At 39.0% G+C, this 11612-nt stretch overlaps 1 protein-coding gene across 1 annotated transcript in view; it reads right to left on the bottom strand.

Moving 5' to 3' along the window:
- Positions 1-201: 201 nt before the first annotated feature.
- LOC128688118 (proteasome subunit beta type-7-like) overlaps positions 202-11612 on the bottom strand; it is a 75742-nt gene continuing 64331 nt past the window's right edge. The window contains exon 6 of the mRNA XM_070086582.1: positions 202-687. Coding sequence (XP_069942683.1) covers positions 567-687 — 121 coding nt within the window. The 3' untranslated portion in view covers positions 202-566. The remainder of the gene's footprint in view (positions 688-11612) is intronic.

Below are 11612 nucleotides of genomic sequence, written 5' to 3'. Positions count from 1 at the left end.
CACTCCACTGCTGGCAGTGGAGTGACACTTGATGATCTTGCACTGCCTTGGCTTTATCTGTTTTCACTGTTACATATAAACATATCTGTATCTATCTGTCTCTGCTTGTGTCTTTCTGTCTGCCTGGAGCACTATGCATGTGAATGTAGATCTGTTTGGACAGTTTAAGGGTTAATATAGGAGACAAAATATACACAAGACTTTACAAATGCTGAACTTTTATTAGCCAACAATGGCAGTTGCTGGAAGAAAAGCATGAAATGAAAACTGACAATATATTCCTTTTACAAGATCTGAAATGGCACACAGTACAAGCCATTATAAACAAATAAGTAATGGTACCAATGCTGGCTAAAAAAAAGACAGATTCTTCCTCGAAGGAATAAAATACTGAAGATGTGAATATTAGCAGCATTCTTTTATTAAAAACTGACTTTCTTTTTTATCAATAATGAATTACAAATTACTTACCCATATGCAACAGTTATCTGAATTACATATACAGTGTACTATTACACATACTCCTTTACCTATGTAAAAAAGTATCAATACATTTAAAAAAAAAATTATGCAGTATCCATTTCTTCCACAGTGACTTTTTTGACAGTTTCTGCCACAATCTGAATGGGCCGAACTGTGGTGGAAAGAACTTCTGTTGTCCCACGTTTATATTCATACTTGCCCTGTCTGAAAAAAAAAAAATTATTTCCACTTTATTTTCTTTTACCTAAACAATTTTTTTTTTTAACAAGTCAGCCATCTCCCACCAAGGCAGGGTGACCCAAACAAGAAAGAATATCCCCAAAAAGAAAATACTTTCATCACTCAACGCTTACACCTCACTCACACAATCACTGTTTTTGTAGAGGTACTCAGAACACAACAGTTTAGAAGCATATATATACCTATAAAGATACACAACATATCTCTCCAAACTGCCAATATCCCGAACCCCTCCTTTAGAGTGCAGGCATTGTACTTGCATTTCCCACCCCTATAAGAGTGTTGGTACTCTATACTTTCATACATTCCCTTCTTTGCCTCCATAGATAACGTTTTTTTTGTCTCCACATATACCTCAATGCAACACTCACCTTTTCTCCCTCATCAATTCTATGATTAACCTCATCCTTCATAAATCCATCCGCCGACACGTCAACTCCCAAGTATCTGAAAACATTCCCTTCTTCCATACTCCTCCTCCCCAATTTGATATCCAATTTTTCTTTATCTAAATCATTTGATACCCTCATCACCTTACTCTTTTCTATGTTCACTTTCAACTTTCTACCTTTACACACATTCTCAAACTCATCCACTAACCTTTGCAATTTTTCTTTAGAATCTCCCATGAGCACAGTATCATCAGCAAAAAGCAACTGTGTCAATTCCCATTTTGTATTTGATTCCCCATAATTTAATTCCACCCCTCTCCTGAACACCCTAGCATTTACTTCTTTTACAACCCCATCTATAAATATATTAAACAACCATGGTGACATTACACATCCCTGTCTAAGACCTACTTTTACTGGGAAGTAGTCTCTCTCTCTCTTCCACACACAATATCCTGAGCCTCACTATCCTCATAAAAACTCTTTACAGCATTTAGTAACTTACCACCTACTCCATATACTTGCAACATCTGCCACATTGCTCCCCTATCCACTATCATATGCCTTTTCTAAATCCATAAATGCAATAAAAACTTCCGTACCTTTATCTAAATACTGTTCACATATATGCCTCAATGTAAACACTTTATCTACACATCCCCTACCCACTCTGAAACCTCCTTGCTCATCCGCAATCCTACTCTCTGTCTTACCTCTAATTCTTTCAATTATAACCCTACCGTACACTTTTCCTGGTATACTCAGTAAACTTATTCCTCTATAATTTTTACAATCTCTTTTGTCCAACTTTCCTTCATATAAAGGGATTATACATGCTCTCTGCCAATCCCTAGGTACCTTCCCCTCTTTCATACATTTATTAAACAAAAATACCAACCACTCCAACACTATATCCCCCCCCTGCTTTTAACATTTCTGTCATGATCCCATCAGTTCCAGCTGTTTTACCCCCTTTCATTCTACGTAATGCTTCACGCACCTCCCCCACACATGCATCCTGTTCTTCTTCACTCCTAAAAGATGGTATACCTCACTGGCCAGTGCATGAAATTACCGCTTCCCTTTCTTCGTAGACATTTAAAAGTTCCTCAATATATTCTCGCCATCTACCCAAAACCTCCATCTCCCCATCTACTAACTCCCCTACTCTGTTTTTAACTAACAAATCCATTCGTTCTCTAGGCTTTCTTAACTTGTTTAACTCGCTCCAAAATTTTTTCTTTTCATTAAAATTCCTTGACAGTGCCTCTCCCACTCTATCATCTGCTCTCCTTTTGCACTCTCTCCACCTTTCTTTTACTCTCCATATACCCTACCCTTCGTATAACACTTCTGCTTTGTAAAAACCTCTCATAAGCTAACTTTTTCTCTTTTATCACACCCTTTACTTCATCATTCCACCAATCACTCCTCATTCCTCCTGCACCCACTCTCCTATAACCACAAACTTCTGCCCCACTTTCTAATACTGCATTTTTAAAACTATTCCAACCCTCTTCAACCCTCCCACTACTCATACATGCACCAGCCCACCTTTCTGCCAATAGTTGCTTATATCTCGCTCGAACTTCCTTCTCCCTTAGTTTATACACTTTCACCTCCCTCTTGCTTGTTGCCATTTTCCTCTTTTCCCACCTACCTCTTACTCTAACTGTAGCTACAACTAAATAATGATCCGATACATCAGTTGCCCCTCTATAAACATGTACATCCTGGAGCCTACCCATCAACCTTTTATCCACCAATACATAATCTAACAAACTACTTTCATTACGTGCTACATCATACCTTGTATATTTATTTATCCTCTTCTTCATAAAATATGCTTTACTTATTACCAAACCTCTTTTTACACATATCTTAATTAAACGCTCCCCATTTTCATTTACCCCTGGCACCCCAAAATTACCTACTACTCCCTCTACAACATTTTTACCCACTTTAGCATTGAAATCCCCAACCACCATTACTCTCACACTTGGTTCAAAACTTCCCACACATTCACTCAACATTTCCCAAAATCTCTCTCTCTCTCCTCTACACTTCTTTTCTCCAGGTGCATATACGCTTACTATAACCCACTTTTCACATCCAACCTTTATTTTACTCCACATAATCCTTGAATTAATACATTTGTAGTCCCTCTTTTCCTGCCATAACTTATCCTTCAACATCATTGCTACTCCTTCAGCTCTAACTCTATTTGAAACCCCTGACCTAATCCCATTTATTCCTCTCCACTGAAACTCTCCCACCCCCTTCAGCTTTGTTTCACTTAAAGCCAGGACATCCAGCTTCTTCTCATTCATAACATCCACAATCATCTCTTTCCTATCATTTGCACAACATCCACGCACATTCAGACTTCCCACTTCGACAATTTTCTTCTTATTCTTTTTAGTAATTTTTACAGGAAAAGGGGTTACTAGCCCATTGTTCCTGGCATTTTAATTGACTTTTACAACACACATGGCTTACGGAGGAAAGATTCTTATTCCACTTCCCCATGGATATAAAAGGAAAAGTAGTAAGACCAAGAACTATTAAGATAAATCATAGAAAACTCAGAAATAGGCCATCCAATTCATTCTAATGAGGGCACTAGAGCACTCCAGGATGATTTGAATAGACTGATGCAATGGTCAGAGAAGTGGCAGATGCAGTTTAATATTGGCAAATGCAAAGTTCTAAATGTTGGACAGGTAAATAACCATGCCACATATAAACTAAATAATGTAGATCTTAATACTACCGATTGCAAAAAGGATTTAGGAGTTCTGGTTAGCAGTAATTTAAAACCAAGACAACAGTGCATTAGTGTTCGCAATAAAGCTAACAGAATTCTTGGCTTCATATCTAGAAGTATAAATAATAGAAAGTCCTCAGGTTGTTCTTCAACTCTATATATCCTTGGTTAGGCCTCATTTAGACTATGCTGCTCAGTTCTGGTCATCGTATTACAGAATGGATATAAATGCTCTGGAAAACGTACAGAGGAGGATGACAAAGATGATCCCATGTATCAGAAATCTTCCCTATGAGGATAGACTGAGGGCCCTGAATCTGCACTCTCTCGAAAGGCGTAGAATTAGATAATATGATCGAGGTGTATAAATGGAAAACAGTAATAAATAAAGGGGATGTAAATAGCGTGCTGAAAATTTCCAGCCAAGACAGGACTCGCAGCAATGGTTTCAAGTTGGAAAAAATTCAGATTCAGAAAGGATATAGGAAAGCACTGGTTTAGTAATAGAGTTGTGGATTTACCTGGAGTTTACCTGGAGAGAGTCCGGGGGTCAATGCCCCTGCGGCCCGGTCTGTGACCAGCGAGTGGAACAAACTCCCGAGTACAGTTATTCAGGCTAAAACGTTGTGTAGTTTAAAAATAGGTTAGATAAATACATGAGTGGGTGTGGGTGGGTGTGAGTTGGACCTGACTAGCTTGTGCTGCTGGGTCCGGTGCAGTGCTCCATCCTTGAGTGGAGATGATCAGACTGGGTGGGTCATTGGGTTAATCCAGGGGGGGGGGGGGGTTCATTGGTCTAATCCGGGGGGGGGGGGGCCGACATGGGCCTGCTCCGCATGGGTCAGTAGGCCTGTTGCAGTGTTCCTTCTTTCTTATGTTATGTATAAATAAACATGTACATGTATGTGTAGTGTGACTTAAGTGTAAGTAGAAGTAGCAACACGTACCTGTAATCTTGCATATTTATGAGACAGACAAAAGACACCAGCAATCCTACCATCATGTAAAACAATTACAGGCTTTCGTTTCACACTCTCCTGGCAGGACGGTAGTACCCCCCTGGGTGGTTGCTGTATACCAACCTACTACTACTAAAATATATATATACTACAATTTTTTTTTTTTTTTCAACAAGTCGGTTGTCTCCCACCGAGGCAGGGTGACCCAAAAAAGAAAGAAAATCCCCAAAAAGAAAATACTTTCATCATCATTCAACACTTTCACCACACTCACACATTATCACTGCTTTTGCAGAGGTGCTCAGAATACAACAGTTTAGAAGCATATACGTATAAAGATACACAACATATCCCTCCAAACTGCCAATATCCCAAACCCCTCCTTTAAAGTGCAGGCATTGTACTTCCCATTTCCAGGACTCGAGTCCGACTATATGAAAATAACTGGTTTCCCTGAATCCCTTCACTAAATATTACCCTGCTCACACTCCAACAGATCGTCAGGTCCCAAGTATCATTCGTCTCCATTCACTCTTATCTAACACGCTCATGCACGCTTGCTGGAAGTCCAAGCCCCTCGCCCACAAAACCTCCTTTACCCCCACTTTCCAACCTTTTCGAGGACGACCCCTACCCCTCTTTCCTTCCCCTATAGATTTATATGCTTTCCATGTCATTCTACTTTGATTCATTCTCTCTAAATGACCAAACCACCTCAACAACCCCTCTTCTGCCCTCTGACTAATGCTTTTATTAACTCCACACCTTCTCCTAATTTCCACACTCCGAATTTTCTGCATAATATTTACACCACACATTGCCCTTAGACAGGACATCTCCACTGCCTCCAACCGTCTCCTCGCTGCTGCATTTACCACCCAAGCTTCACATCCATATAAGAGTGTTGGTACTACTATACTTTCATACATTCCCTTCTTTGCTTCCATAGATAACGTTTTTTGACTCCACATATACCTCAACGCACCACTCACCTTTTTTCCCTCATCAATTCTATGATTAACCTCATCCTTCATAAATCCATCCGCCGACACGTCAACTCCCAAGTATCTGAAAACATTCACTTCTTCCATACTCCTCCTCCCCAATTTGATATCCAATTTTTCTTTATCTAAATCATTTGATACCCTCATCACCTTACTCTTTTCTATGTTCACTTTCAACTTTCTACCTTTACACACATTCTCAAACTCATCCACTAACCTTTGCAATTTTTCTTTAGAATCTCCCATAAGCACAGTATCATCAGCAAAAAGTAACTGTGTCAATTCCCATTTTGAATTTGATTCCCCATAATTTAATCCCAACCCTAGCACACCCTAGCATTTACTTCTTTTACAACCCCATCTATAAATATATTAAAGAACCATGGTGACATTACACATCCCTGTCTAAGACCTACTTTTACCGGGAAGTAGTCTCTCTCTCTTCTACACACCCTAACCTGAGCCTCACTATCCTCATAAAAGCTCTTTACAGCATTTAGTAACTTACCACTTATTCCATATACTTGCAACATGTGCCACATTGCTCCTCTATCCACTCTATCATATACATGTATACATAATAAATTTAGACAAGAAGCTCACATTATAGTGAGAGTTCAAGGAAGGACACCTTGCAAAGTATCTTTTACCTCACAACACTAAGGTATTTCACAATGAATGACCAAGTGGGCAGAGATAAGTTTTGGACAACATTACAATATAAATGAAGTAGGTAACTGGCAAATGATGACTAGAAAAGTTATATGTGCAATACAAGAATAAGAAAAAGTTTTGCAGTAAGACTGATAGGTTGAGAAGCCCTAGGAAATAAATGAATTTGGCAGTTGGAAAGATTGGGTAGGTGGTGGTACTGGGAAAATGGAGGGAATATTTTTAAGTGTGTGTGAGCATGTTTGATAGGAGTGAATGGAGATGAATGGTTTTTGGGGCCTGACGAGCTGTTGGAGTGTGAGCAGGGTAATATTTTGTGAAGGGATTCAGGAAAACCAGTTAGCCAAACTTGACTTCTGGAGGTGGGAAGTACAATGCCTGCACTTTAGAAGAGGGGTTAGGGATATTGACTGTTTGGAGTGACATCTAAACTGTCATATCCAAGTGCCTCTGTACAGACAGTAATTATGTATGAATGATTGTGAAAGTGTTGAACGATGATGAAAGTTTCTTTCTTTCTTTCTTTTTGGGTCACCCTGCCTCGGTGGGAAATGGCCAACATAAAAAAAAAAAAAAAAAAAGAGCAGTGATTACATGCGTTGAGCATGGAGGTATAACATCTTGTAGGAGTAAGAAAAGCCAGATGTAAGTATACCTGGAGAAGGTTTCAGGAGTCAACACCCCCATGACCCTGTCTGAGACCAGGCCTCATGGTGAATCAGGGTCTGATCAGCCAGGCTGTTACTGCTGGCCGCGCACAAACTGACATACGAACCACAGCCTGGCTGGTCAGGTACTGACTTTAGGTGCCTGTCCGGTGCCTTCTTGAAGACAGCCAGGGGTCGATTTCATAAGGAGTGATTTTCATGTGCAAGTTTGGTACTAATCCCTCTAGGATTTTCCAAGTGTATATTATCATGTATCTCTCATCTGCATTCCAGGTACAGGTCCGCCATCACAAATCCGGCAATCAGTTATTTGGTTCCTTCAGTTATTCGGCACTAATTTTGGCTAGCATAATTTAAAATTTCCATGGTCGCCACACCAACCTGCTGGTACTGTTTGGTGGCGCTACTTGCTGCGTAAGTCATTCCAATTTCTTTTTCTCCATTTATTGTTTTAACCTGCTTACTTTTAGCCCTAGCCATGGTTCCAATGAATAAAAGAAATGCTTCTCATTATGTAAAGCACCTACAGAGTACATTGTCCATTAAGGATAAGGTGGCTTTGAAGCCACTGTCAGTTGTCATGGGCTCAGTCTCATGAAGCAGGAGAATATGCTTTATTATTATGCTAATATCAACACTACAGCTTATTTGCCTATCACAATTGATCTAATATGAAATAAGAAACAATATAAATAACATAAAACATGTTAAATACTCCAGAATGAATAATATTTGGCATAACACTGACCAGTTCAACAGAGTTATGAAGAGGATATGGTAAACAAATACCATTCTCCTATCCTTGTCTTGGGGGCTTATATTAGAGAAAACGGAGTATAGCACAGGGGTAACTGTGATATACACTCGTACTCCACCATAAACATGAAACAAAAAAGTTATTTTCTCTATAGATTATCTCACACAGCAGCATATGTGTAGAGAACCTAGGATAACCCCAAAAACGTCAACGTGGCTTATTTTTAGTACCTGGCTTGGGTTAGCCATATATATTTTTTGGTAAATATTCGATTCCCAGCTAGGGTAGAAACATTAGGCGTGTTTCTTTACACCTGTTGTCTATGTTTACCCATCAGTAAATGGGTACCTGGGTGTTAGCCGACTAGTGTGGGTGTTATCCTGGGACACTGACCTAATTTTCTTGAAATACTCAGCATAACAAGTGCCTTTTTATACAGTAGTATGTCACTGATGTCAGCAAGGCCTGTATACCTTGTACATGTACGTGTAGTAAATAAAGATATTATATATTATTATTATTATTGTTATTATTTCCTCAGTTGTTTGTTGGGTTATCTTATTCAAACTTGGGCAATGTATGATGGAAAGATACTTCACGTACACCAAAAATGAAAGAAGTCAGACCATAAATAGCGGAGTTCACTTCTCAGCCATTAGCGGCCGCTTAGCAGTATATTTTTGTATGGTTGTTATGGTTATATTCGCATTTTTTCAGTCTCATTTGATAGAATGAAAGATATATTACAGAAATAGAAATGATTTTGATTGCTTTCATGACGAAAAGTACCTTGAAATTGCGCTCACAGTAGCGAAAATGTTCTATTCTTTAGCGAATATCAAGAGTAAACAAATGACGTCACCGTCCAATACCTGTCCACCTGCCAGTCTAAATTCCAGTACGGAGTCAAGAATGGACTGACATTATTTGTACAATTATTACAAAAATGCAGTAGTCTGCATAACAGTAAATCTTCTATTTTTTTTTTTTTTTTTGTGAATAAAAATTCCAAATGGTAAGCAAGAGTAATATAAGAGGTGCCTGTAGCCATGACTAATGAACAGAGAAAATGTTATTTTAGTGCCAGGAATATCTGCATTGTTTATTCTGGACCCTATTTTGAAATTGGCATCTGTTGAAATTTGTGTGAAATCGACCAAATTGCCAATTTCTGACCACTTTATTGGGTAGTTGAAATAAGTGAATGGGAGGTTTCTTGTACTCAGTTGACAGACTAGAAGTAAATAAGTTTATTCAAGTATACACAAATACAGTTACATAGATTATCATACATAGCAGTGTATGTATAGAGAAACTGGGATAACCCAGAAAAGTCAGACAAAGTGACTTATTTCCAGTACCTGGCTTGGGCTTGCCATATATGATTTTTGGTAAATATTTTTTTATATCAGTTGTTTGTTGGGCTATCTCATTGAAACTCGGGCAATGTATGATGGAAAGATGCTTCTTTACGTACAACAAAAATAAAAAGGACGGACGATAAATAAGGGAGTTCACTTTTCAGCCATTAGCCGCCTCTTTGCAGTATATTTTCGTATGGTTTTTATGATTGTATTCTCATTTTTTGGACTCAATTGATAGAATGGAAGATATATTACAGAAATAGACATGATTTTGATTGCTTTCATAACGAAAGTACTTCGAAATTGAGCTCAAAGTAGCGGAAATGTTCGATTTTTGCCGATGTTCAATGAACTTTGTGATGGAGGACCTATACAGGTCCTCCATCACAAATCCCGCATCGTTGGGACCTGTAGTGTGCCTGATTACTGAGTTTGCCGAATTACAGAGTGGTTAGGTTAGAATACACTTAATAAAATTAACCAACTTGACTTACACAGTTCATTGAATTTTATTAAGTGTATTCTAACCTAACCACTCTGTAATTCGGCAAACTCAGTAATCAGGCACACTACAGGTCCCAATGATGCGGGATTTGTGATGGAGGACCTGTATAGGTCCTCCATCACAAAGTTCATTGAACATTGGCAAAAATCAAACATTTCCGCTACTTTGAGCTCAATTTCAAGGTACTTTTCGTCATGAAAGCAATCAAAATTATGTCTATTTCTGTAATATATCTTCCATTCTATCAAATGAGACAAAAAAAAAAAAAACAAGAATACAACCATAAAAACCATGCGAAAATGTATCGCAAAGAGGCGGCTAATGGCTGAGAAGTGAACTCCCTTATTTATCGTCCGTCTTTTTTATTTTTGTTGTACGTAAAGAAGCATCTTTCCATCATACATTGCCCGAGTTTCAATGAGATAGCCCAACAAACAACCGATATTAAAAAAATATTTACCAAAAATTATATATGACAAGCCCAAGCCAGGTATCGGAAATAAGTCACTTTGTCTATACATACGCTGCTATGTATGATAATCTATGTAACTGTATTTATGTATACCTGAATAAACTTTTTTACTTACTTCTAGTCTGTAGGTAGTAGGTTGGTTTAGGTAGTAGGTTGGTAGACAGCAACCACCCAGGGAAGTACTACCGTCCTGCCAGATGACTGTGAAACAGAAACCTGTAACTGTTTTGCATGATGGTAGGATTGCTGGTTTCTTTTTCTGTCTCATAAACACGCTAGATAACAGGGATATCTTGCTACTCCTACTTACACTTTGGTCACACTTCACAGACACGCACATGCATATATATATATACATACATCTAGGTTTTTCTCCTTTTTCTAAATAGGTCTTGTTCCTCTTTATTTCTTCTATTGTCCATGGGGAAGTGGAAAAGAATCTTTCCTCCGTAAGCCATGCGTGTCGTATGAGGCGACTAAAATGCCGGGAGCAATGGGCTAGTAACCCCTTCTCCTGTAGACATTTACTAAAAAATAGGAAGAAGAAAAACTTTATAAAACTGGGATGCTTAAATGTGCGTGGATGTAGTGCAGATGACAAGAAACAGATGATTGCTGATGTTATGAATGAAAAGAAGTTGGATGTCCTGGCCCTAAGCAAAACAAAGCTGAAAGGGGTAGGGGAGTTTCGGTGGGGGGAAATAAATGGGATTAAATCTGGAGTATCTGAGAGAGTTAGAGCAAAGGAAGGGATAGCAGTAATGTTGAATGATCAGTTATGGAAGGAGAAAAGAGAATATGAATGTGTAAATTCAAGAATTATGTGGATTAAAGTAAAGGTTGGATGCGAGAAGTGGGTCATAATAAGCGTGTATGCACCTGGAGAAGAGAGGAATGCAGAGGAGAGAGAGAGATTTTGGGAGATGTTAAGTGAATGTATAGGAGCCTTTGAACCAAGTGAGAGAGTAATTGTGGTAGGGTACCTGAATGCTAAAGTAGGAGAAACTTTTAGAGAGGGTGTGGTAGCTAAGTTTGGGGTGCCAGGTGTAAATGATAATGGGAGCCCTTTGATTGAACTTTGTATAGAAAGGGGTTTAGTTATAGGTAATACAGTGGACCCCCGCATAACGATGGCATCACATAGCGATTAATCCGCATACCGCTTACTTTAATCGCAAAAATTTTGCCGCGCATACCGATTAAAAACCCGCTCACCGATTTTCGTCCGAGACGCGTCCAATGTGTGCCCTCAGCCAGCCTCACATGTGCCGCCCGTGCCATTGTTTACCAGCCAGCCTCCGCAGTAACATCCAAGCATACACTCGGAAT

This window comes from Cherax quadricarinatus, chromosome 19, assembly GCF_038502225.1.
Source record: "Cherax quadricarinatus isolate ZL_2023a chromosome 19, ASM3850222v1, whole genome shotgun sequence".
NCBI lineage: Eukaryota > Metazoa > Arthropoda > Malacostraca > Decapoda > Parastacidae > Cherax > Cherax quadricarinatus.
This window is presented reverse-complemented; position numbering and strand designations above follow the sequence as displayed.